The sequence below is a fragment of the Nerophis lumbriciformis genome, linkage group LG34 (genome assembly GCF_033978685.3).
Source record: "Nerophis lumbriciformis linkage group LG34, RoL_Nlum_v2.1, whole genome shotgun sequence".
Classification (NCBI taxonomy): Eukaryota; Metazoa; Chordata; class Actinopteri; order Syngnathiformes; family Syngnathidae; genus Nerophis; species Nerophis lumbriciformis.
Window position 1 is genome coordinate 21,939,567 of NC_084581.2, and position 26,890 is coordinate 21,966,456.

Here is a 26,890-nt window from a genome sequence, read left to right on the forward strand (position 1 = left end):
TAAGCTTTTAATAATCTTTTTTTATTTTTTGTTTGTAATTGGTTAATAAGTAATTACAGTTTATCTCTATATACATATTTATTTTATTAATTTTGGCCAAAGGGGGCACATTTAAATTTATTACACACACTTGTTATTACATATGTTGGCCAGAAGGGGAGCACTTCAAATGTTTACACACACTTATTATTTCATATGTTAACCAGCGCACTTTTAAAACCCATTCATCCATCCATTTTCTACTGCTTATTCCCTTCGGGGTCGCTGGAGCCTATCTCAGCTACAATCGGGCGGAAGGCGGTGTACACCTTGGACAAGTCGCCACCTCATCGCAGCTTTTAAAACCCAACATTCTCTATTAGATGCAATGGTTTGGGGGCATGATTTATGTCCTAACTTGTTCACCGGTCCTCATATGGAAGCTACTTTTCCTTGTTGATGTCTCAAGAAGGGTAGAAATACAAGAAAACACACACCCACACCCACACAACTTTATATCGACAGATAGACCTTAAGTTGATCCAGAGATTCAAGCCTTACATAAAAAAATTACAATATATGACTTATTCTTTAACATTTTTATGACTGAGACCCTTAAGGGTCCCAGCACCGAACTTGAGGGGAGCCCTAAAGATTGAAAAACATCTGTATATTGTATTGATTTTGCAAATGAATCGAAATGAAACCGGCCGGATTTGACTTTTCAGATTGCGGCCCTCAGTGGAAAAAGTTTTTACCACCCCTGCTTTAAACCATCATGTTTATATCCTCTCGCCGTTTTATTTGCTCAAAATGTACAAATAAATCTAATGTTCACATTACATAGCAATGTTTGTACAACTTTACCTTTGGTTCTGTGTTTCTGTGCTTGCCTGTTCTTTTCTTCAACTCACCAAAGCTCTATTTACTCATTAAGGACACTTTCTCTAGCAGCTTGCATTAATATGCAGAACACGTACATTTGCAGTGATTTTCCTCCCTTTCAAAATAAAGCCCCGTGGGAAGTGCTCTACAGTTCTACAAGGAGTTGAAAGAGACAGAGGGGATATATCCTCTTAGCTTATGACATAATTTGAACAGACATTTTCCCATAAATCACATCAATATTCAAAGAGAAAGGGACACAAACATCAAGAGTCCATTCTATGCTGGTGATTTTAAGCACACAAAACTCTGGTACTTTAACTTGAACTATGTAGGCGATGCATTCAAATGCAGGCCTGCACAGCTATCCTGCTACTACTTGCTGTTGTCCACAAAGAATAGCTGTTTCTCTGTTCATGGGGGACGTGGACCCCCACTGCAGTGAAGAAGGGGCCATCATAAGTCAGTGTGGGGGGCATTTACTGTCCTTGCATGTCGGCCTGTGACACCGTGGCACTGAGGTACTGCCAACTGACGGCGGCCAGCAGCATGGCGGCCGACAAGTACATGGGCGACAGGTGGGGGCTCCTAATGGGAAGGCTGGACTGCGACTTCTCTCTGATGAGAGCCAGGATGCGCAGGATCTTGTCCCGTGACGGGTCGGTGAGCGAGACCTTGTGCAGAATCTGGAAGGAAAAGCAAGCAAGTTAGTTTCTAAGTCCAATAAATACGACCAAGAAAAAACCACGGCCACCTCTTGGCTGTACTGGCTGATGATGTTCTGCACCGCCTGCATGGTGGTCGCCTCCATCATGAGCGTCACAGCCTGGCCCTTTCGGATTTTGACCACTCCCTGGAACACCATGGGGTTGTTGTAGCACGTTGACAATGTAGCTATCGCCATCACCTGGTCAGCAGAGGAATTACACATGGCAGAAATGAGTGTGTGTTACACAGTTAATTAATTTTGCAATGTGTGTGTCATTTTTAATTATCTAGAGCAGGGGTGCCCACTTTTTCAACAGGCGAGCTACTTTTTAAATGACTAAGTCGAGATGATCTACCTTTTATATATATATATATATATATATATATATATATATATATATATATATATATATATATATATATATATATATATATATATATAATTTACACAAAAACAAACTATCTCTCTCTCTCTCTGTATTTATATATATATATATATATACTGTATATATACATATCCATATATATACACACATATATATATATATATATAGACATATATATATATATATACATATACATATATATATATAATTTACACAAAAACAAACTATCTCTCTCTGTATTTATATATATATATATATACTGTATATATACATATATATATATACATACATATACACACATATATATATATACACATATATATACATACATACATACATATATATATATATACACACACACATATATATATAATATATATACATATATATATATATATATACATATATATACATATATATATATATATATACATATATATACATACATACATATATATATATATATACATACATATATATATATATATATATATATATACATATATATATACATATATACATACATATATATATATATATATATATATATATATATACATATATATATACATATATATACATATATACATATATACATATATATATATATATATATATATATATATATATATATATAGTGTTGTCCCGATACCAATATTTTGGTACAGGTACCACAATTATTTGGTACTTTGATACTTTTCTAAATAAAAGGGGACCAGAAAAAAATGCATTATTGGCTTCATTTTAACAAAAAATCTTAAGGTACATTAAACATATGTTTCCTATTGCAAGTTTTTCCTTAAATAAAATAGTGAACATACAAGACAACTTGTCTTTTATTAGTAAGTAAGCAAAAACAGACTCCTAATTAGTCTGCTGACGTATGCTCTAACATATTGTGTCATTTTCCATTCTATTATTTTGTCAACATTTTTAAGGACAAATGGTAGAAAATGAATTATTAATCTACTTGTTCATTTACTGTTAATATGTGCTTACTTTCTCTTTTAACATGTTCTATCTACATTTCTGTTAAAATGTAATAATCACTTATTCTTCTGTTGTTTGGATGCTTTACATTAGTTTTGGATGATACCACACATTTGGGTATCAATCCGATACCAAGTCGTTACAGGATCATACATTGGTCATATTCAAAGTCCTCGTGTGTCCAGGGACATATTTCCTGACTTTATAAACATAATATAAATGAAAAAAAAAAAAAGAAAGAAGATGTTGTGATGCCAAAAAATATCAACGTAATCATAGTAGTATCGACTAAATATGCTATTGTACTTGGTATCATTACAGTGGATGTCAGGTGTAGATCCACCAATGGCGTTTGTTTACATTGTGACGCCGGTAAACCACGGTATGTAGTGAAGCATGTTTAGCTATTTCTTGTCCTGCAGGGATGATACTTGTAAGAAACGTACTTTATTTGTCGCCATGGAGGCGAGGATTAGTGATTTAGAAGTAGCTAAAACACTGCCGACTGTGGCTCGACTTTAGCAGCTAACGAGCTAGCCATGTCTTAAAGCACCTCTTCCTGAGGGCGTTTCAGTGTTATAACTTCACCTTTTATCGTTAGTTTTTAAGCCAAAAGGCGTTCATTCTCCCTTTTCTGTCTACACACATTGTCTACTTGTAAGTACTCTGTGATTGTGCGCTGCCGAACATGCTCCTCTGCTCGTAAACCAGCAATGACACGATGTGACAACGGCGGGGGCGGCGGACCGGTACTTTTCAGAGGCGGTATAGTACCGAATATGATTCATTAGTATCACGGTGCTATACTAATACCGGTATACCCATCCATCCATCCATTTTCTACCGCTTATTCCCTTTGAGGTTGTGGGGGGTTCTGTAGCCTATCTCAGCTACAATCGGGCGGAAGGCGGGGTACACCCTGGACAAGTCGCCACCTCATCACAGGGCCAACACAGATAGACAGACAACATTCACACTCACATTCAGACACTCGGGCCAATTTAGTGTTGCCAATCAACCTATCCCCAGGTGCATGTCTTTGGAGGTGGGAGGAAGCCGGAGTACCCGGAGGGAACCCACGCAGTCACGGGGAGAACATGCAAACTCCACACAGAAAGATCCCGAGCGCAGGATCGAACCCAGGACCTTTGTATTGTGAGGTATACCGTACATACATGTATGTTTAACATATAGATTTCTTTCTTTCATGAAGACAACAATATAAGTTGTTGTATTACTTGATTCTGATGACTTGCATTGATTGGAACCAGACAGGATTCACAATAATGCTGACAACTTCCACATTTTCGATTTTACATTGTGGAGGAGAAAAAAAAGTCATTTCTGTCCAATACCACGTTGAAGTGGTTGGTTTGTGGCATCTTATTTGTCAAGCTTCCATATTCGTTTTCATACACTTTACAAGAAATACATTGACGGCGAACTCCGTGGCTCGCTAGCTTGTTTGAGCTAGCTTTCGGAGACTCTTATTTTGTTAGCGCAGGCAGGATGGAGCAGCACTTTTATTGTGAAGACAGGAACTGTGCGGTCAGTTTTTAGGCTTTTGACAGGAGGTATGGTTGAAATAAAAAGTGTTTCTCGCCTTCCTGATGGTCTTTTTTTCCTTCACACCGAGCTGGCAGCAGCCAGCAACATTTCACAAGATCCTCGGGTGCCTAAAAATGTCAATCAAGTGACGAAAGTGACGTCATAGCGAAGATTTATGATCGCTAATTTTTAGGTCTATTTTTGCAATGCCTGGCTGGCGGTCGACTGATCCACCCTCTGCGATCGACCGGTAGCTCGCGATCAACGTAATGAGCACCCCTGGTCTAGAGATTAGGTAGAAATGCAAAGGGCAAGAAATATTCGACATTTTCCATTAAAAAAGTTGTTGTTTAAGTTTGTTTCGAACATGAATACAGTTACAATGATAAATCATTTTCAGTTTGAAGAACCTTTTTAAAACTTCATAACAATTACGAACACAATTATTCACCTTCTGTTCTCAATATGTAACACAATTTAAATCAATGAATAAATACAACAGTACCCGATACAGTATAAATAAATAGTTAAGAAGTGATTCACATAATAACATGACTAAGATTGTCTCCTTTTCAATAAGGTTCAAAATGTTTATCAGAATTCTTCTTCTCTGTACTTTGTAAACACTGACTTAAAACAGTTTCTTAAACTGGATCATATTAGTACATTGTTTGACTTCTTTGCTTAAAACATTCCATACTTAAATTCCACATACTGACATGTGTGCTCTGCCAACAGGTTGAATGAATTGAATAAACTTCAATTTATTAGCCAATAGAATATTCATGCAAGATGTTTAGTTTTTTCAACATGCATGTCCAGTTCTACTCTAGCTAATTCCCATTTGTGCTCATTAACTGCCATTGAAGGCTCTGGATTTAAACATTTCTGGGATCTTGCAAGACTATATATAACTGACATTAAAAATTGTAATATTTCCATCTAGCCACCAGAGGGAGACAACTGAGCTCTTGCAAACATTCAGGGAGTAGGCCAGGCCTGGGCTATTATTTTGACTCCAGGGCCCAAATTGAGAGAAAAAAGTGTCTGGGGGCCAGTATATCTGATTTTTAGGAACACTAATACAAAACCTCACAATAATGTCTGATTGAATGCTAAAAACGTTTTGACAGACCGCCTTAAAAAACGGAAGGGAATTTTAAATGTTTTACTGAATGAGACACCCAGAATGTACATGAAAATAAAGAATGTGGGATTTACAATATTAACTATGAACGATAAAACACTGAATATTGACAACGTATGAACGTCACACACCCTCTCTTTCGACATATTTTACAATCAAGCGAAACGCAACAAAAATGCAACAAACACAGTGAAATATGAACACGAAGGGTAAAAAAAAAAAAACACCTACAATCTGATACATCACTAAGCTTTAGAACTTTGTTGTAAAAATCTCCTTCCGCGTCTGACCCTGACACCCGCATTTCAGGCTGGCCGCTCTGGAAACACTCTGTGGAAACGCTCTCCACCCACACTGCTTGGTGCCTCGTCTGAGCTGCTGTGACTTAAATTACCATAGTAACTAATTAGATTACCATAGTAACTAGTATATCATGCAAAAGTGCAGATTCCAACCATTGAAATACTTTGTATAGTTCAAAACGTACGGTCATTTGAAAACATCACTGCACATCATAATGGCAACTACACTTTCCATCTTAAAGATCTAAAAAAATTACTTGGGAATGTCCGGCGGGCCAGATTGAAAAGCTGAATTTGCCCAGGTCTGGAGTAGGCTGTATAATTAAATTTTTTTACAATACCTGAATTTTCCTGATTATTAGTAGGTAAATTGGTCTATTTAAACAATAGTGAGAATAACACTGATGGTTGAAAGTTAGTAAGCAGGAAACCGCATCAGACAAGACTTAACTGCTTTTTGTCTTACCTGAGGAATTGCACAGAAATTGAAGACGCTCTGGTTACGTAGGCGAGACAGGTAAGCGATGACATCTGGCACGTGGTGCAGAGCATCAGTGACGAGCAGGTTGAGACACGACAGGGCTGATTCCAGCTTATCGGGCTGGGCCAAGTCCTCCAGGCGGTCTGCAAACTGGTTCCACGCCTTAAATGACAACCATGCACAGTTTTGCATGAGTTATGTAATGTTAATGTTTCATTGGAAGTGAACATTCGTGGAGATACATGAGCCTTAAATCAGACTTAACTCATGTCCTTGTTTTAACCCGGGGGTCAGCAACCCGCGGCTCTAGAGCCCTAGTGGCTCCCTGGACCTCTTTCAGAGATGTGTGAAAATGGTAAAATATGAAAAATAAATATATTTTTTGTTTTAATATATTTTCTGTAGGAGAAAAAACATGACACAAACATTTATGTTTATGTTAAACACACTTCACTGATGAGAGTAAAGCACCGTTTTGTCCTACTCATTTCAGCGAATCTTGAACTCATCGTAGTTTGTTTACATGTACAACTTTCTTCGATACTGCCACGGAAGGACGTGTTTTATGTCACTCCTTCTTTGTCTCATTTTGTCCACCAAACATTTTATGCTGTGTGTGAATGCACACAGGTGAACTTTGTTGATTTTATTGATTTGCTGGAGTGCTTATCAGGCATATTTGGTCAATCTATGACAGCAAGCTAATCGATGCTAACATGCTATTTAGGCTAGCTGTATGTACATATTGCATCATTATGCCTCGTTTGTATATTTGAGCTCATTTAAATTCCTTTACTTATGTCCTCTACCAAACATGTTGCTGGGTATTGTGCCCAAACAACACAATTTTTGTTTCATCTGACATTACATACATTACAGAGATAAGACCTTCTGGAGGAAAGTGACTAAATCAGGCTAGAATTAAGGTTTTAGAATGGCCTTCCCAAAGTCCTGACTAAACGTGTGGACAATGCTGAAGAAACAAGTCCATGTCAGAAAACCAACAAATTTAGCTGAACTGCACCAATTTTGTCAAGAGGAGTGGTCAAAAATTCAACCAGAAGCTTGCCAGAAGCTTGTGGATGGCTACCAAAAATGCCTTATTGCAGTGAAACTTGCCAAGGGACATGTAACCAAATATTAACATTGCTGTATGTATACTTTTGACCCAGCAGCTTTGGTCACATTTTCAGTAGACCCATAATAAATTCATAAAAGAACCAACAAGTATGTGCTCCAATCACTCTATCACAAAAAAAGAAGAGAAGAGAAATGATTGGAAACTCAAGACAGCCATGACATTATGTCCTTCACAAGTGTATGTAAACTTTTGACCACGACTGTATATACTTTTGGCCATTCTGAGCCAGTTATTTCTACAAGTTATCTCATCCTCTGAGAAGCCTCCATTTTACTAATGATTTCCAATGTTGCAAAAATGTGCAGAGTAAAATTTTGAATACAACATTTCTGTTAACGAAGATTTCAGTCAGCCTTTGAAAGTAGGCTAATATAGCTAATATAGAGACTTACATCATGCGTTGCCTTCATTATAAAACTTATGTAAGGCTTTTAATGCTGGACATTGAGTCCGAGTGGACCATGTTCCGCGCCTCTATTGTTGAGGTAGCTGATTGGAGCTGTGGCCGCAAGGTAGTTGGTGCCTGTCGTGGCGGTAATCCTAGAACCCGTTGGTGGACACCGGCGGTGAGGGATGCCGTCAAGCTGAAGAAGGAGTCCTATCGGGTTCTTTTGGCTCATAGATAGGACTCCTGAGGCAGCGGACAGGTACCGACAGGCCAAGCGGTGTGCGGCTTCAGCGGTTGCGGAGGCAAAAACTCGGACATGGGAGGAGTTCGGCGAGGCCATGGAAAACGACTTCCGGACGGCTTCGAAGCGATTCTGGACCACCATCCGCCGCCTCAGGAAGGGGAAGCAGTGCACTATCAACACCGTGCATGGTGAGGATGGTGTTCTGCTGACCTCGACTGCGGATGTTGTGGATCGGTGGAGGGAATACTTCGAAGACCTCCTCAATCCCACCAACACGTCTTCCTATGAGGAAGCAGTGCCTGGGGAATCTGTGGTGGGCTCTTCTATTTCTGGGGCTGAGGTTGCTGAGGTAGTTAAAAAGCTCCTCGGTGGCAAGGCCCCGGGGGTGGATGAGATCCGCCCGGAGTTCCTTAAGGCTCTGGATGCTGTGGGGCTGTCTTGGTTGACAAGACTCTGCAGCATCGCGTGGACATCGAGGGCGGTACCTCTGGATTGGCAGACCGGGGTGGTGGTTCCTCTCTTTAAGAAGGGGAACCGGAGGGTGTGTTCTAACTATCGTGGGATCACACTCCTCAGCCTTCCTGGTAAGGTCTATTCAGGTGTACTGGAGAGGAGGCTACGCCGGATAGTCGAACCTCGGATTCAGGATTAACAGTGTGGTTTTCGTCCTGGTTGTGGAACTGTGGACCAGCTCTATACTCTCGGCAGGGTCCTTGAGGGTGCATGGGAGTTTACCCAACCAGTCTACATGTGCTTTGTGGACTTGGAGAAGGCATTCGACCGTGTCCCTCGGGAAGTCCTGTGGGGAGTGCTCAGAGAGTATGGGGTATCAGACTGTCTGATTTTGGCGGTCCGCTCCCTGTATGATCAGTGTCAGAGCTTGGTCCGCATTGCCGGCAGTAAGTCGGACACGTTTCCAGTGAGGGTTGGACTCCGCCAAGGCTGCCCTTTGTCACCAATTCTGTTCATAACTTTTATGGACAGAATTTCTAGGCGCAGTCAAGGCGTTGAGAGGATCCGGTTTGGTGGCTGCAGGATTAGGTCTCTGCTTTTTGCAGATGATGTGGTCCTGATGGCTTCATCTGGTCAGGATCTTCAGCTCTCGCTGGATCGGTTCGCAGCCGAGTGTGAAGCGACTGGGATGAGAATCAGCACCTCCAAGTCCGAGTCCATGGTTCTCGCCCGGAAAAGGGTGGAATGCCATCTTCGGGCTGGGGAGGAGACCCTGCCTCAAGTGGAGGAGTTCAAGTACCTCGGAGTCTTGTTCACGAGTGAGGGAAGAGTGGATCGTGAGATCGACAGGCGGATCGGTGCGGCATCTTCAGTAATGCGGACGCTGTATCGATCCGTTGTGGTGAAGAAGGAGCTGAGCCGGAAGGCAAAGCTCTCAATTTACCGGTCGATCTACGTTCCCATCCTCACCTATGGTCATGAGCTTTGGGTTATGACCGAAAGGACAAGATCATGGGTACAAGCGGCCGAAATTAGTTTCCTCCGCCGGTGGCAGGGCTCTCCCTTAGACATAGGGTGAGAAGCTCTGTCATCCGGGGGGAGCTCAAAGTAAAGCCGCTGCTCCTCCACATCGAGAGGAGCCAGATGAGGTGGTTCGGGCATCTGGTCAGGATGCCACCCGATCGCCTCCCTCGGGAGGTGTTTAGGGCACGTCCGACCGGTAGGAGGCCACGGGGAAGACCCAGGACACGTTGGGAAGACTGTCTCCCGGCTAGCCTGGGAACGCCTCGGGATCCCCCAGGAGGGGCTGGACGAAGTGGCTGGGGAGAGGGAAGTCTGGGCTTCCCTGCTTAGGCTGCTGCCCCCGCGACCCGACCTCGGATAAGCGGAAGAAGATGGATGGATGGATGGATGGATGGCTTTTAATATTTTGCAGCTCCAGACAGATTTTTTTTGGTATTTTTAGTCAAATATGGCTCTTTCAACATTTTGGGTTGCCGACCCCTGGTTTAACCGCTCTGAAACATTTATAGTCCACAGAAAGTTGCATCATTCACATCCACTGCAGGCCATGGGAAAGCCAAAGGATAAAAATTGAAGCACACCTAAATTACCAACATTTGTTTTTAAAGTTTTTTTTATTTTTATTTTTTAAATACATTTTAATTAAATCTAGGATTGCAATTATTAAGCAATTAAATCGATTAATTCAATTACAAAAAAAGTGCATTGATTGATATTATGGTGCTTCGATCAATGGTTTCATGAGTGAAACTATTACAAGTTGATAAAGACTACAGTGGCGGACCTGCGCAAATTTTCAGGACTTATGCAGATCTCAAATACACATCAGCAGGTACCAGAAGGTAAGAAAATTTGGTTTTGCATAATATTGTGAAACAAAACGCAAGATAATATGTCTGCTAATGGGTGCCATTTTGCGGTCCTTATACACACACCATAGTAGTACTTGTATCAATGACTACAATAACTGTAATGGGCTAATAATCCATCAAGCGGTGCTGCTAGAAAGTCAGACTAAAACATTTTGATAGATTTGTGAGTGCTGTGTGTAATGTTCTTTATTTTCAATGGGACATTTAAAGTTTTGGTGTCGTTTACTGGCATCATATTGCAGTCTACATGTATCTCTTATGTGTGACAACCATCTACTGGTCACACTTATCATTACACCATGTACCAAATAAAACTGCTTCATGGTTGGTAAGCACAACCAGAATTATTCCGTAAATTAGGTGCACCGGGTATAAGGCACACTGTCAATTTTTGAGAAAATTAAAGGATTTTAAGAGTGCCTTATAGTCCGAAAAATACGGTGTACAGTTTTTATATTCCCCAGGCAGTTTTTCCACAAATTTAAATGTCTTTAAATACACATTAACACAATGTGATGTAGTTTAGAAGTGGCAGTGGCATGGACGCCATACTCAATGTACCATGCAAGTTTTAAATAAAATCATGAATAAATAATTATATTATTGTATTCATGTTAGCATTTAAGATAGCTAGCAATTAGCGCTCCAGTTATCTGCTAGCAATTAGCACAGACAAGCGTGTTTTTGTGTCGTCCTCACCAGTTTCGGGTCCTAAATGGCCGTCAAAGTGTACCAACTTGTGGGAATACCTACTCAGACTTCTTCTGATTTATGATATACAATAAACTTACAGGAAGCAGCAGACCACTTGATGTACACATAGGCACATAAGCTTGTGATCACATCGCCGCTACAAATAGTTTGTCTGCGTTAGCACTTATAATAACAATATAATACTTGGTTAATATTCAATTCAAAAAATGTAAATGGAGTATTGTTGTTACTTTTTGAATGTTTAATTATTGGCTTTTATGGGCGGAATAGAGGACCTAGCATTGGCTTTACCCCATCCATCCATCCATTTCCTACCGCTTGTCTCTTTTGGGGTCGCGGGGGGTGCTGGAGCCTATCTCAGCTGCATTCGGGCGGAAGGCGGGGTAAACCCTGGACAAGTCACCACCTCATCGCAGGGCCAACACAGATAGACAGACAACATTCACACTCACATTCACACACTAGGGCCAATTTAGTGTTGGTAATCAACCTATCCCCAGGTGCATGTCTTTACATTTGTTTAATATTTAGAATGCATTAATAAAAAATCCATCCGTCGTCATGTCTTTCATAATGATTGTGAACGATGGGCAAAATTCCATAAGAAGTGCAGTTCCCCTTTAGGAGACACATTCCACTTTGCACAGGTTTAGTAGATCAGCTTTACGTGTGCTATCAGGTTTGCAAGTATTTTAGTACACGCAAACCTTTAGTAAATCAGGCCCTGAGTGTCAGCTAGTAATTAGCTCGCCAGTTGTCAGTTATCGATTAGCGTGCTAGTAGCCAGCAAGCTATTAGAGGCGTTATACAGTAATATATTATTTGAATAGCTTAGTATTACACAATAAAAAGGTACCTTTAGGACCAGTTTGAGTTAAAACACAATTTTATACAGGATATATGAATAGGGAGTCCCTGCTCCGTCTCTCCATCAGTTTGGGGGTCCTTGGCAAAACTTTGTAGACCCCCGTTTAACTGATTACAACAAACTAATCGATAGATTACTTGATTACTAAAAATATTCAATAGCTGCAGCACTAGTTGAACCAATGTGCTTAGTCTCAACTTGTTATTAGCATGAATGCCATTTAGCTATATTTTATGCATTTTCTAACATTATGCTAAAAACTCCTGTTGATTTCAGTCAGCCCTGTTACTCAAATGAGTCACCTTTGGCTCTGAAATTTAGTTATGCAGTTCCCTGAGATGGGCCAATACACATTTGGAGTAGCTGACTATGTATACTATCAGTTTTAGAGTTGGAAAAAGGCAGAAATGTATGTTTATTTTGAGATAGTTACCACATGCTGGAACGGCTCCTAGAAGTTCTCCACATGCAAAACAAACACAAGTGCACAAAAAAAGAGCACGTTCCCACCTCTCGCGGCCAGAAGGCACGTCCCTGCTGCGTGTCCTCCAGATAATCTCGAATGATGTTGGTTTTCTGCAGGAAGAGCCCCATGGAGTTGGCCAAACCCGTGTCCCAGCCCACCTCAGGGTCCTCCAGCCGGGACGCCGAGAACAGGCGAGAGAGGCCGATGCCCACGAGCCCTGCCACATAGTGGCAATACTGACAGGACACACACAGGCACACTAGGAGGGTATTCACGTAGAAGATGTGCACGTTTGGTCACAGAAGCACAAATATAAAGCCAACCTGATCCCACTCCTTCATGGAGTCCACGTTCTTCTCCAGGAATTCAGCCATTCCTGCTCCCATTTGGTGACAGATGTCTGAGATTACCTCCCTGTATTCCTGAGCCAAATTTCGGAATTCCAGTGATATCTGCTTGGCAAAAACACACAGATTGTTGTCACATTTATCACCAAATTCACAAGAACTGTTTTTTTAACAACCAACACATGTCCTGCATGCTGACCCCTGATTTCCACAGGATGCGCCACGAAACGCCACCGCCATATGCCATCCGGCAATCCCACCGCCGTTCTGTTGCGGCTCCGCCGTGCAGTGACATAGCGCTGACTATTACAAGATCTCGCGAATCTGCGCATAATCATGTGATGAAGTAAACACCGAAGTAAACATTGTGGAATGTCTCGAGCTTTGCCGTCCATCAGTACCCACAGGCTGTGACAGCTTGGACTTGACTCAAGAAAAAGACGAGATTTTTCCCTTGCAGAACAACCACCGTATTTTTCGGACAATAAAGCGCACGTAAAATCCTTTCATTTTCTCAAAACTCGACAGTGCGCCTTATAACCGGTGCGCCTAATGTACAGAATCATTTTGGTTGTGCTTACCGACCTCAAAGCTATTTTATTTGGTAAATGGTGTAATAAGTGTGACCCGTAGATGGCAGTCACACATAAGAGATACATGTGGACTGCAATATGATGGCAGTCACATATAAGAGATATGTGTAGACTGCAATATGACTCAAGTAAACAACACCAAAATGTTATATGTTCCATAGAAAATATAGAACATTACACATGGCGCTCAATAATCTATCAAAATGTTTTCGTACGACTTTGGTAAGCTATGAAGGCGCACCGCTTGATGGATTGTACTGTGCTTCAACATACGAGTATTATTATGTTGTGTGTATAAAGTAAGACATATGATCTGGCGTTTTGTTTCGCAATATTATGCAAAATCAACTTTTCTTACCTTCTGGTACATGCTGATCTGTATTTGGGAACTGCATAAGTCCTGAGAAATTGCAAGCGTCCGCCTTTGTAGTCCGTGGCAACACCGTAGTCGATAAGCTTTTTTTTTTTGTCTATCTTCTTGTTATGGGACATCCTACTCAGTGGCCTAGTGGTTAGAGTATCCGCCCTGAGATCGGTAGGTTGTGAGTTCCAACCCCGGCCGAGTCATACCAAAGACTATAAAAATGGGACCCATTACCTCCCTGCTTGGCACTCAGCATCAAGGGTTAGAATTGGGGGTTAAATCACCACAAATGATTCCAGGGCGCGGCCACCGCTGCTGCCCACTGCTCCCCTCACCTCCCAGGGGGTGATCAAGGGTGATGGGTCAAATGCAGAGAATAATTTTGCCACACCTAGTGTGTGTGTGACAATCATTGGTACTTTAACTTTTTAACTTCATCCTTCGCTGTTGCCATTTGTAATATAAAGTAGTGTAAAGTTCTTACTTATATCTGTCAGTAAACTCGCCATGAAAGCGCTAAAACATACCGATGTAGTGAGTTTACATTATTCACCCAAGGAACTTTACTTATTAGAGAGTTCCGGTCGGACGGTTTTTCACGGGACACATTTCCGGCGTTGTTATTGCACTAGTGAGCCATGGATGAGGAGATGCTGCTCTGTTATTGATTGAAGTAAAGTCTGAATGTCATTAAAACAGTTAGCTCCATCTTTTGACACTTCTCCCACCCCCGTCTTTGCACGCTACACCGCTACAACAAAGATGACGGAGAAAAGACGCTGCCAAAGGTGAGCCCACAAAATGGCGCATCCTGAAGCGACTGTCAGAAAGCGACTTGAAGATGATCTGTAAAACATAATCTATTAAACATTTTGACCAAAGAACCACCATTACATGTTATGTAGACCACAAAGAAGTGTTTTCAAATTAGAAAAAAATATATACAGGTAAAAGCCAGTAAATTAGAATATTTTGAAAAACTTGATTTATTTCAGTAATTGCATTCAAAAGGTGTAACTTGTACATTATATTTATTCATTGCACACAGACTGATGCATTCAAATGTTTATTTCATTTAATTTTGATGATTTGAAGTGGCAACAAATGAAAATCCAAAATTCCGTGTGTCACAAAATTAGAATATTACTTAAGGCTAATACAAAAAAGGGATTTTTAGAAATGTTGGCCAACTGAAAAGTATGAAAATGAAAAATATGAGCATGTACAATACTCAATACTTGGTTGGAGCTCCTTTTGCCTCAATTACTGCGTTAATGCGGCGTGGCATGGAGTCGATGAGTTTCTGGCACTGCTCAGGTGTTATGAGAGCCCAGGTTGCTCTGATAGTGGCCTTCAACTCTTCTGCGTTTTTGGGTCTGGCATTCTGCATCTTCCTTTTCACAATACCCCACAGATTGTCTATGGGGCTAAGGTCAGGGGAGTTGGCGGGCCAATTTAGAACAGAAATACCATGGTCCGTAAAACCAGGCACGGGTAGATTTTGCGCTGTGTGCAGGCGCCAAGTCCTGTTGGAACTTGAAATCTCCATCTCCATAGAGCAGGTCAGCAGCAGGAAGCATGAAGTGCTCTAAAACTTGCTGGTAGACGGCTGCGTTGACCCTGGATCTCAGGAAACAGAGTGGACCGACACCAGCAGATGACATACTTTTCAGTTGGCCAACATTTCTAAAAATCCATTTTTTGTATTAGCCTTAAGTAATATTCAAATTTTGTGACACACGGAATTTTGGATTTTCATTTGTTGCCACTTCAAATCATCAAAATTAAATGAAATAAACATTTGAATGCATCAGTCTGTGTGCAATGAATAAATATAATGTACAAGTTACACCTTTTGAATGCAATTACTGAAATAAATCAAGTTTTTCAAAATATTCTAATTTTACTGGCTTTTACCTGTATATATGACCCTTTTAATGCGCCCTATAATCCGGTGCGCTTTTTGTATAAAAATAGACCTGAATAGACCCGCTCATCGGCAGTGTGCCTTATAATCCGGTGTGCTATATGGTCCAGAAAATATGGTATTTTACTTTTTTTGTAGCAAGCAACAACACAACAGTAACATCTGGCGAGCGTTGTAGACACACACACACAACTCCCTTGAACCAAGCCCCTGCCTCCGCGGCCCCCCTATGAGCTGGCATTTGACACAGGACCCTATATGCGCGCATAGCTGCTTCATTTTGGATCTCCAGATTCAGTATTTGGGTCAAAAAAGTGAAATTATATTTGACAACCTTTGACAAGTTGACTTCATGTCCGTCCCTGCCCGCACGATGAATAAAATCGAATCGACATCGAGGACTTAATTAATGCGGATTAACCGCAAGAGGCTGAGGGTTTTTTTCTCCACAGTTGATCGGCATTTGAGTGACACACGTTCACCAATCAGAATTGTTGAGCCTCACATTTGTTTGTCTCACGCTTCAAACAGGAAGAAATACGTCTTACTTTGTGCATCGCTCTCAGCACCTGAGCGCGTTTAACTGTAGAATTAACTGAACAGAGTGAAGCCTCTTCTCACTCATTCACAACCTATGTCTCGGCGGAGAGCGTGCTGCCGCGAACACAATCACAGTACAGAGAGCCTCGTGACTTTTGCCAGGAACTACTTTTAGCAGCACTGTGACCACAGAGAGCTAACTAGCTTATGATGCTGTATTGACATATTGAGCTGCTGCATCGCCTCCGAGTTGGTGAAAGTTAATTCTAGATGATAAATTATGCCTCTCACCTGGATAGTACAAGGTTGAGGACATAAACCCACAAGTTGGTCAACTTTGACATCTAACTTAGACCAGGAGATGGCCAGAAAGACACGACAAGAAGCTCGTTTTAACTCTTTGTGAGGGTTATAGAATAGAATTGACTTTATTGTCATTATATTTTCATATAATGAGATTAAGGACTCCAACTTAAGGTGCGGTAGTGGAAACAAATATGGGATAAAAATAAATTACACAAGAAGTAATAAAGATAAAAAATAAGAATTGAAATAAACAGACTACTATCCAATAAAAAATAATAAGCAATCATGTATGTTATGATGAATTGTTGATGTAAAGGGGAAGATATAAACATCCCATCAGTTTTTATCCCAGTGAGAGCAGTCATTGTACAGTAAGTGTTTTTTAAATTATGTTTATTGTCTCTCATCAAGTCTGCCATGATTAGTAGTGTTGTTGTTGAAGAGAAAAGTGAACGTTGTGATGAGTCTGTGAAATACACAGCTGTATGCTTAAAATGACCAAAATATGTAAATATTACATGAATATTACTACATTATATACTGTATATACTTACATTATGTATATATATGACATGTTATTATGAATGTTACTACATTACATATATACTTACATCATGTATATATTACATGTTATTATGAATGTTACTACATTACATATATACTTATATCATGTATACATTACACGACTGAACGAGCGAAAATGCTGATGTGATCACCTGATGGCAATAAACAAAAAGACAACGTCCAATCTCATTTTTCCAACTTGAAATAAAATGAATTTAAAGATGTTCAATATGTATTTAGGTTAAATTTTTGCTTACAGAAATGAGTCCATTTTATTGTTTTGGTTTATTTGTTTAGGATAAAGCTATTTACTCAAAGGTTACTTGCATTATTATTATTATATATTATAATTATATTAAATTATAAAGACTGGATAATTTTTTACTGGTTATTTCTTCAATTTCAGAGCATGATGTAGACAAAAGCTCTGAGTCTGTCTGCATAAAGTCAAATCTTTTTTTATTAAATTATTGCATATTGTTCTAATGTGTGACACCTTGAGACAACAATATGTTGATTGACAGTTTAAAAGTAACATCTCCTCCTTCACTCGTTATTTTCACAGTTTTAAGCATTTTTATGTCGAAAAAAACCCCATCTCAAATCGAGTTGCAATTAAGCCCTATTTCAAAGTGTAAAATTCTCGCTCGCCTGCTAACATTAAAGTGCTAGCTTTTTGAGCTAATTTTGCAACCGTTTAACCTAGAGTCATATAACTTGGTATTTGACACACTGTTTGTGTGCTAACGCTAGCATGCTAGCTAGCTAACTTAAGCATGCTAACTTTTTCCATCTAATTTTACACTTTTTTCTCTATTTGCGCAGCCATACACCTTACAGCCGTGTTACTTGAAATGTGAGACATGCTAACTTTTAGCATGCCGTCGTTAGCACACATGCTAACATTTTAGGCTAGCTCTGTATCCACCTTGAAAACGTGGACTATTTTATTTTGAAAGTAAACCGGATAATGTAAAAATGATGAATTTCCCCCAGGGATCAATAAAGTACTTTCTATTCTATTCTATTCTAGAATTGATTTTGTGTTTGAGAATGACTTCCTGTCCAACACAAGCAAATGTTACCTAAATTGATCCGCCATGTTAAGGCAAACGGCGAAAATAGAAGCTCTGCGTATATTTAACGCATGGATCCGGAACGGCAACACCATGGTGGTGCCGTACAGCAGGAAGTGGAAACGGACACATTGAATTGAATATAAACGGAAAGACTCCACCGTTGTGGCGACTATGCCGTGACGCGTCCTGTGGAAATCAGGGGTTAGAGCTGTATCCCCTACTGACCGTGGGGAAGTCTTCCAGGACCTGCCGGTCTTTCTCCCGACTCTCGCTAAAGTTCCAAGCGTCTTGGTACAGGTAGGTGTGGAAATTATTCAGCATGGGGACCTTCTTGTCCAAGGGGATGCTCATGTCGTCCTCCACGGTGTCCAGCGCCCGCAGCACCAGGTAGAAAATGCAAACGGCGTGTCTGAATGAGACGGAAGACGGACACAGAAATGTTGATTTACAAAGTGGCAGAAAGAGCACTGGCCTTAAATTAGACACGCAGCTGAAGACCCCTTTGTGTCCGTCACTGACTGGCCACTTCATGAGGCCCACTCGCACTATATAATGCACAGGTGTCAAACTCAAGGCTCGCGACATCATTTTATCTGGCCCGCAAAGGCCTGGAAATGATATGTGTCAATGAAGTACTTCATATTGCTTATGTTTTCATGTATGACTTTATGTTTGACTATATTAGCCATTTGATGGGATAAAAATGTGAAGTTATGTCAGATTTGTAAAGAGTAGTCCAACCCCTCAGAAATGATGTCTCCCAGAACAATGTACAGTACAGTAGTACCTCAACTTATGAGCTTGATTGGTTCTGTGACGGAGCGCTTAACTCAAAACACTTGTACATCAAATCAACGTCTCCCAATGAAATGAATTGAAAACAATCGAATCTGTGCTTGCCCTCCTAAAACAGCACAATTATAGCATATAACATGATTTTTAACACTTCAAGTTAGTGACATGCCATGTTTTTGATGATTTGTCTTTAATTGAATAATTATCATTGGCTTGATCTTCTCAGCACTGTCCTTTACACTTTACTCATTCCCATGGTTGGAAAACAAATTTCTTGCTCGAACTTGTTGCTAGCAAGTACAAAACCCAAAACCAGTGAAGTTGGCATGTTGTGTAAATCGTAAATAAAAACAGAATACAATGATTTGCAAATCCTTTTCAACATAAATTCAATTGGATAGACTGCAAAGACAAGATACTTAACGTTCAAACGGAGAAACATTTTTTTTTTGCAAATAATCATTTACTTAGAATTTATTGGCAGCAACACATTGCAAAAAAGTTGGCATGGGGTATTTTTACCACTGTGTTACATGGCCTTTCTTTTTAACACTCAGTAAACGTTTGGGAACTGAGGAGACCAATTTTTGAAGCTTTTCAGGTGGAATTATTTCCCATTGTTCTCCCCCACCCCCCTCCACGGGCTACTAAACCCCTCCCCTTCCTCCTTCCTATGTTGGTTGTTTACTACGATGAGTCACTATTGGTTGAGATTAAGGCAAAACATTAGGGACAGGCCAATCAGAGGCAAGATAGGGCGGGTCATCGAATCAGGAAGGGAAATCACAACAGACATCCCAAATGACGACGAGAGAGTCGGAGAAAAGAAAGAGGGAATATTGAAGCGGGCGATTGATATATAAAAAAAATAGTGGAAGTTGGCAGAGGGATACTCTTCTTTAGATTTTTCTTTTAGCGATGTAGACGACGTCCAGGAAACCCACAATGCGTCTACTTGGCCACATTTGGACAAATGTATGCATCTGGATAAAACATTCATTTGAGTTGTTTACCAAGCAAGTCCAAATCAAAACTGTTCTCGAATTGCCAAGCCGGGCATATTTTGCACGAGAAATGCTGCCAAAAATGTATGGCGAAGTGAGGAAGATCATAGCCGCACAATTAAGTCAAGTCACTTACCTGACGCTGAGTAGGACCACAGAACCGTACGTGTGTTGAGTTGAGTTTGAGTTTATTTGGAACATGCATGCATACAACATGATACATCACAATTTCCAGTTTCTCTTTTCAACATGTTCGAAAAGGAGTAGGAAGAAGCAGAGCTTATTTAATCCTACCCCTTTTCTTTTACATAACAGTTGCTAAAACTTTTGTTCACTTCCTGTTCTCAATTTATTGACAATATACTTTATAAGTAATCACAATAAAAATAAATTAATAAATAAATAATTCTCGGTGAAGTAAGTTACAATTCATATGGTGAGATGAGTAAGATTATTTTGAAAATGAACAGATGGATGGATGAAATAAATAGTGTGATAGTCCATTACATCGTCCACTGGGAATTAAAAAGTGCATGCCTGCAAATGTATTTTATATCTGAGTTTGATACATTTTGTATTATTTGCACAGTTATGTTATTTATTTCACGTAGAAAGAATATTTGTCTGTTTTATTTATGTTTTGTAATTCTGTGCTACTTAAGTAGTTTATTTAAGCCATTGCCTTTTCCTTTCCCTTTCGTTCATTTTTGGTTTAAGCAGTACATACATTTTTACCTGCACGCTGCCTCCCGCTGTGGTCTGCATATTGGGATCACAACAAACCATCCTCGTCTCACCCAACACATTCCGACTTTTTCAAAGCAATTAACTACCTGCTGCTACCTACTGACATGGAGTATTACGTGGTTACCCCGCCGAGTTTTACACAGCACAGACAATAAGCAACGGCACACTATTTGCAGATTATAATTATTGGTTTGCAAAAAAATATTTTTGGAACCAATTAGGTGAAGTTGCATAATTTCCCACGGGACACCAGACAATATCTCACGGCACAGTGGTTGAAAAACACTGGTTTACAGTACAGTTGTCATTCACTTCAATTTAAGTGACTCTCGCTCAAAAATATTTATATGTATACTTTCACCGGAAAATATATCGAGATATGTGTCGAATATCAAGTTTAAGTAAAAATATGTAACTTTTTCGTCCATATCGCCCAGTAGAGATGCGCGGTTTGCGGACACAACCGCGGAGTCCGCGGATTATCCGCGGATCGGGCGGATGAAATTAAAAAAACTAAGATTTTATCCGCTCGCGGGTCGGGTCGGGCGGATTAATTTTTTTTTTTTTTTTTTTTTTTTGCGGGTGGCAGTTAAACCAATTCGGAAATATATATACATAGTTAAATGTTGTTACCCACATACGAAAAACGAGCAGGCACCTGCTGCATATGCCACAACAGAAGAAAAAAGAAAAGAAAAGAGATGGACACTTTTACGGAGCGGAGAAGGGACGCCTCGCCGGGGTCCGGGACCGAGGCCCCTTCCCCCGAGAGGGCCCCACCGGGAGCCGTAGCTGAGGCGATCCGCGAGAAGGGCCCGACGCACGTCCAGGGTCACTACCGCGCCCACCGCACCGACACCCCGCCTCGTCCGCTTTCGCCGCGGCCGGCGTCACGCGCAGCAGGTAAGCAGCTTACCTGCCCGCCACCCCCGTGGCCGGGGGCTCGTAACATGGGTCAGTCCGCGCGCTCCGCCCGCGCAGTTTACCTGCTTGCCACCCCTGTTGCCGGGGGCGCGTAACAGGGGTCACTCCGCGCGTAGTGCGCTCATGAAAGGGGTGGGGCTCACCCTGGTTGATATAGAGAGCAGGACGGTGGCCATGGAAGTTGGAACCCGCTAAGGAGTGTGTAACAACCCATCTGCCGAATCAACTAGCCCTGAAAATGGATGGCGCTGGAGCGTGGGCCCATATCTGGCCGTCGCCGGCAGCGAGACGCGCTTGGAGGTGCGCTCAGCGCGGCTCCCATATGATTGCGCACTGGTGTGCGTCTGGGTCGTGACAGCGTGGCACGCGAATGTCTGTGCATTGGATCAGTCTCCTTTCTTTAACAGGCAAAAGCTTTATAACCTCACCATACCTGCCAACTTTTAAATCAGAAAAACCTAGTAGCCAGGGTCCAAGGGCCGCAGGCCCCGGTAGGTCCAGGACAAAGTCCTGGTGGAGGGTTCAGGGCTTCGCCCCCCAACGCAAAATGACTATTAGCATTCAGACAGGTTAAAATGTTGCTAAAACCATCACTTTTCTATCAGTCACAGTGACTTTTCAAAACAAAAATATTACAGCAAAAATCATATGGGTTGATTGACATGTTTATTCTGTAAGCTAACTTCAATAGTTTGAAATTATTTTGACAGTTAATGCCAGTTATCCTGTCAACCTTTCACAAGACTTCAATTTGTTAATTGAAAGTATAAATAGTATAAACACTTTTTACAGTATGTCGTGCTGTGAAATACAGCCGACAGGATTGCGCATGCATGGTGCAGGAGAACAAAGGACTTCTTTCATTTAAGGTTTGTGATAAACCATCAAACTCATTCGTTAAAAGGACTCTATAGTAATATAAAGCGAATTTTTCTGGACATTATCATGCAAGAAAAGTTTATTTTTGGGATCGCGATCACCGCGTAATGATTTTTAAAGGTTGCATTACATTATTAACTGTCCCATGTGATCAGCCAGTGCGATTGGAAGTCCATGCTCAATTATTGCCTCCGTAAATAAAACTTCGGCATTTATCACATCCAAAGAATCTGTTTGGGCGACGAAAAACGTTGAAAGTTTTCCACTTGTATCGCTAGCAACGGCATTAGACTTGTGTTTTTTTGTCCCAACGTGGTCTTTTACATCGCTAATTCCTCCGTGTCCGATCGAAAAATCTTGTCTGCACAAGGTGCAATTCGCGTAGTTTTCACCCTTTTTTTAAATTTTTTTATTAATATTAGATATATAACAACGGGCGGATGGTGGGCGGGTGCAGTTCTGCTCAAACGTTACATCGGGTGGATGGCGGATGGTTGACGACTTTCTGACGCGGTTGCGGATGAAATAATTGCCTATCCGCGCATCTCTATCGCCCAGCTATAGATAATTCATTCGTGGGCCGTAATTGGCCCGAGGGCCTTGACTTTGACACCTAGGAGCTAAGAGATAGCTGTTATCTGAAAACACTCTTAAATTAAGGAGGCAGTGTAGTTGAATTGCCCTGACTTACACCGTTAAACAGTATACTGTATTTCCCAAGGTGTATATTTAACGGGCGTGCAGACCATGGGGACACCCGCCATGCTGGGAAGTCACAACAGTTTGTGTACTCACCTTAGCTCCCCATCCAAGGCCTGAATGACAGCTGCAAAACTCCTGCTGGTTTGGTTGAGGTAGACATAACACGTTCTCAGGCTGTCGCTCATGGACTCCTGGCACGACAGACAAAAGAAGACCGTGTGACGACTGAACCCCGCGGGTCTGAGGGCGCTGGAGGTCCGGGCCGCCTCCAGCAGGCCCCGCTCCCCGCGCCTCCAGACCGCCAGACGTGAGCGAGGAGTCGCTGGGCCCCGCGGTGCCACCGAGAGAGAGCGCTTGAACACGGACAGAGAGACTGGACACTTGCAGCACGCTCCGGCGGCCATGCGAGGAGCCGGGTGACGACGACGACGCCGCCGCAGCAGCTCGGCTTTGGACTGGACGCTACAACGCAGACACACATGTAGAGGACGCGCAGCTGAGCGAGGTGAGCTTCAACCTTGGGCGGGGGGGCAACAAAACACACGAAGTGCGTGCGCACGCTTCCGTAGTGGAGCCCCTCCTTCCGGCACAACACTTCTGCTATGTTGCTGTTTATGGCTCCATGCTAATAGTTAGCCATACACACTTTTCAGTTACTACTAGTACAGTTTGACTCACTTTTTTCCCACAAAGCTATTGCATTCTTTAAAGTTGGCACACGCTGCTCATTTTATTATCTAGTGTCAGTTTTTATCTTCCATTACGTTGCTGTGTCAAAACAGATGTCGCTAGTAGTATGTAACCAACCAATATAACTGTAAATAATTAAGCAATAAATTAATTACAACCTTCTCAGGGACAGTGCCAATTAAAAATAAGAAATTATTATGATGTTTGTGCAGTGAATGTATGGAGATATCTTTTTTTATACAACCAAACAAAAATAATGGATTTATATAACAAAAAAATGGGATTTGAAAAAAAGAAATAAAAAACGGAGTTTCGGTTGCAAAAATGTTTTGGGGTTACCACTACGATTAAAGATTTTTATCATTTAAACTGGCTCATCAGAGCACAGGTGTCAAACTCAAGGCCCGGGGGGCAAATCTGGCGCGCCACATCAATTTGTGTGGCCCCCGAAAACGTGGAAATAATATGTGTAAATAAAGTACCTTATCTTTTCTTAATAAATGTATTACACAAATAAAATTACTGTGTACAATTACATATAATTACGCTTTAATCATCTCTAATGATAAAACTAAATATTATATCATCATACATTTCAAAACAATGTTATTGTTCAAATAAAGATAAATACTTGAATATCATCTTGACTTATGATTTCAAAGCAAGTAATCCAACAAACTGTTCATGTAAAAAATTTACAGTAACCATTTTTTACAGTAAAATCCACGTTCAATGTAGAGTAATAATACACTATAAAATTCAACAACTGTAGATTTTACAGTATAAAAAACTTGCATGATTTTACGTAAAAAAACAGTGGTACCGTTTTTCCATGCCATTTAATTTAATTCCATGTATTTTTTTATTTTTATATGCTGAAAAAAACCTGAAAATATTACGGTAAAATTGTGGTGACTGAGCTGCCAGTTTTATACAGTACAATATAAAGATTTGGTTTTGTACAGCGTATGTAAAAAAAAAAGACAATTATACACATGTTTTATATATACACATCTATATTCATACTGTATATTATTCATTGTTAAAAGCTGCCCTCTGAGGGCAACCATAACTGCCATGTGGCCCTCAATGAAAACGAGTTTGACACGCCTGCATTAGAGTTTGCCCATGCATAGCTAAAGATCAGTCAAATCTACAGCATTTTTTGGAGAAATAAACAATTGATAATAGTTTAGATAGTGCGGAGGTTCTCAAAATTGTTTCACCAAGTAAACCTCAGAAAAAAAACCTTGGCTTTCCAAGTACCACAATAATGACCAACAATAAAATACAGTAGCGTAGTATGCCTAAGTATTCCTTAAAAACAACTAGTATATTTACTATTTTTGGCCACCGTAACAATACACACAGTTTGGATATAGGAAAATAAAACATTATACTTTAATCAAGTGATTATTTGGCATACCACTAGTGGTACACATACCAGAGTTTAACAATCTTTGTAGTAGTGTATACTGGCTGGTCATTGTAGGTATCAAGAACGTCACATGGATATGCTCTAGCAATTGCACAGTGAAAAAAAGTAAACAAAACAAAGATCTGATTTGCGACTTTTTCCATTGAAAAAAGGCTAAACCACAATTTGTGAGATTCTTGGCTCTCACTCAAACTTGACTGAATAGAGGGAGTACAAGTCGTAACAAAGTTTTCATATGTGAACCAGTGGAAGGATTATTGTCTTTGCAAAGGAAGCGCTACACCTCCGGAACGTGTCTACAGCATTTTTAGGAGAAATAAACAGTTGATGATAGTTTAGATGGTGAAAAAAGTTTGAGAACCTCTGCACTAAGTACCACCTCAGATATTTTTATTTCAGATAATTGTACCCTGCCTTCCGCCCCTTAAGGGACAAGCGGTAGGAAATGGATGGATGGATGGATAATTTTTTTGTTTTTGGTCTTTGTGTTTTTGTATGGTTGTAAAATAAGGGACATACATTTATCTCCATATGAGTGTACCTAATGTTGTGGCCGTATAGTTTTTAAATGACGACATCTAGTGGCAAATAAGTGCAAGAACAGGTACCTGTAGCTACTAACGGGTAGCTTGCCTTGTCCGCTTAAATGATGCAGTTTGTGAGTGCGCTGCAATACAATTTTACACATTTAAATTAATTTGAATACAATTAATGATTTGTCAATATGTTGTAGACATTTGAGTGGTTCCTATCCGGTCGTATAGGCGTCAGAACGGTAAGATTAGCGGCCAAACGTGCGCACAGCGTCTCTGTCGGTGTGTTACGTAACATTGCGTAACGGGATTAACATCATTATCTTGCTTTCGCTTTCTAGATAACATTTGATCGAATTGTGTTCTGTACTCACGTAATCCAATTTAGGCATGACCGCGCTACAGCCTCCCATCTTAAACTTGAAGAGGTTGAAAATCTCTTCCGGGTGGCCCAGAGACTTGAGGACGTCCATGTTGCTCAAAATTAGATCCCTAGTCGTGAACGCGTGCGTGGGGTCTACTGATAAAAGTGTGCACAAAACGAGAAGCGAACACTTCTCATTTCACTCATATTCTCTCTGCTAAGGCCAGATCGACCCACGCCTCTGATTGGCTGGCGGCGCATGGGCTCAGCGGGTAGTAGCCAATGGGATAGCAGAGCGACTGGTGTGATAGCCCGCCTCTAAATACGTCACCGGAGCTCGGCTTTTGATTGGCTCTTGGTTGGTCCTTAGGCTTGTACAGTATATACACACAATGATGTGATTGGTCAGTTGATGAGAAACTCTCCCCCGCCAGTCCACGAGACAGCCTAATTAATATCCTCCAATAGAAAATTTGCGTAGAAAAAGTATATTGTCTTT

At 40.8% G+C, this 26,890-nt stretch overlaps 2 protein-coding genes across 3 annotated transcripts in view; one reads left to right on the forward strand and one right to left on the reverse strand.

Moving 5' to 3' along the window:
- Positions 1 to 26,584, reverse strand: fdft1 (farnesyl-diphosphate farnesyltransferase 1). Of its 2 annotated transcripts, XM_061929749.1 has the most exons (8): positions 26,402 to 26,584; positions 23,460 to 23,557; positions 18,541 to 18,724; positions 12,919 to 13,047; positions 12,640 to 12,831; positions 6,412 to 6,588; positions 1,619 to 1,771; positions 1 to 1,550 (listed from the first exon to the last, which is right to left on the reverse strand). In XM_061929749.1, the coding sequence occupies exons 1-8, from the start codon at positions 26,498 to 26,500 to the stop codon at positions 1,344 to 1,346; spliced, it is 1,239 nt and encodes a 412-aa protein (XP_061785733.1). In that variant the 5' UTR covers positions 26,501 to 26,584; the 3' UTR covers positions 1 to 1,343. The 2 variants fall into 2 exon arrangements, with proteins under 2 accessions (XP_061785733.1, XP_061785732.1); XM_061929748.2 differs by lacking the exon at positions 26,402 to 26,584 and having other exon boundaries at positions 23,460 to 24,513.
- ncoa7b (nuclear receptor coactivator 7b) overlaps positions 23,716 to 26,890 on the forward strand; it is a 139,192-nt gene continuing 136,017 nt past the window's right edge. Inside the window, exon 1 of the mRNA XM_061929739.1 lies at positions 23,716 to 23,871. The gene's annotated coding sequence lies outside the window, so the exon portion shown is untranslated. The remainder of the gene's footprint in view (positions 23,872 to 26,890) is intronic.

Coding starts and splice junctions, on each gene's coding strand:
- fdft1 (XM_061929748.2), bottom strand. CDS start 23,770: ATGGCCGCCGGAGCGTGCTGCAAGTGTCCAGTCTCTCTGTCCGTGTTC. Junction 13,048..18,540: donor TCCTGGAAGACTTCCCCACG/GTCAGTAGGGGA, acceptor TTTGCCAAGCAG/ATATCACTGGAATTCCGAAA. Junction 1,772..6,411: donor ATTTCTGTGCAATTCCTCAG/GTAAGACAAAAA, acceptor TCTGCTGACCAG/GTGATGGCGATAGCTACATT.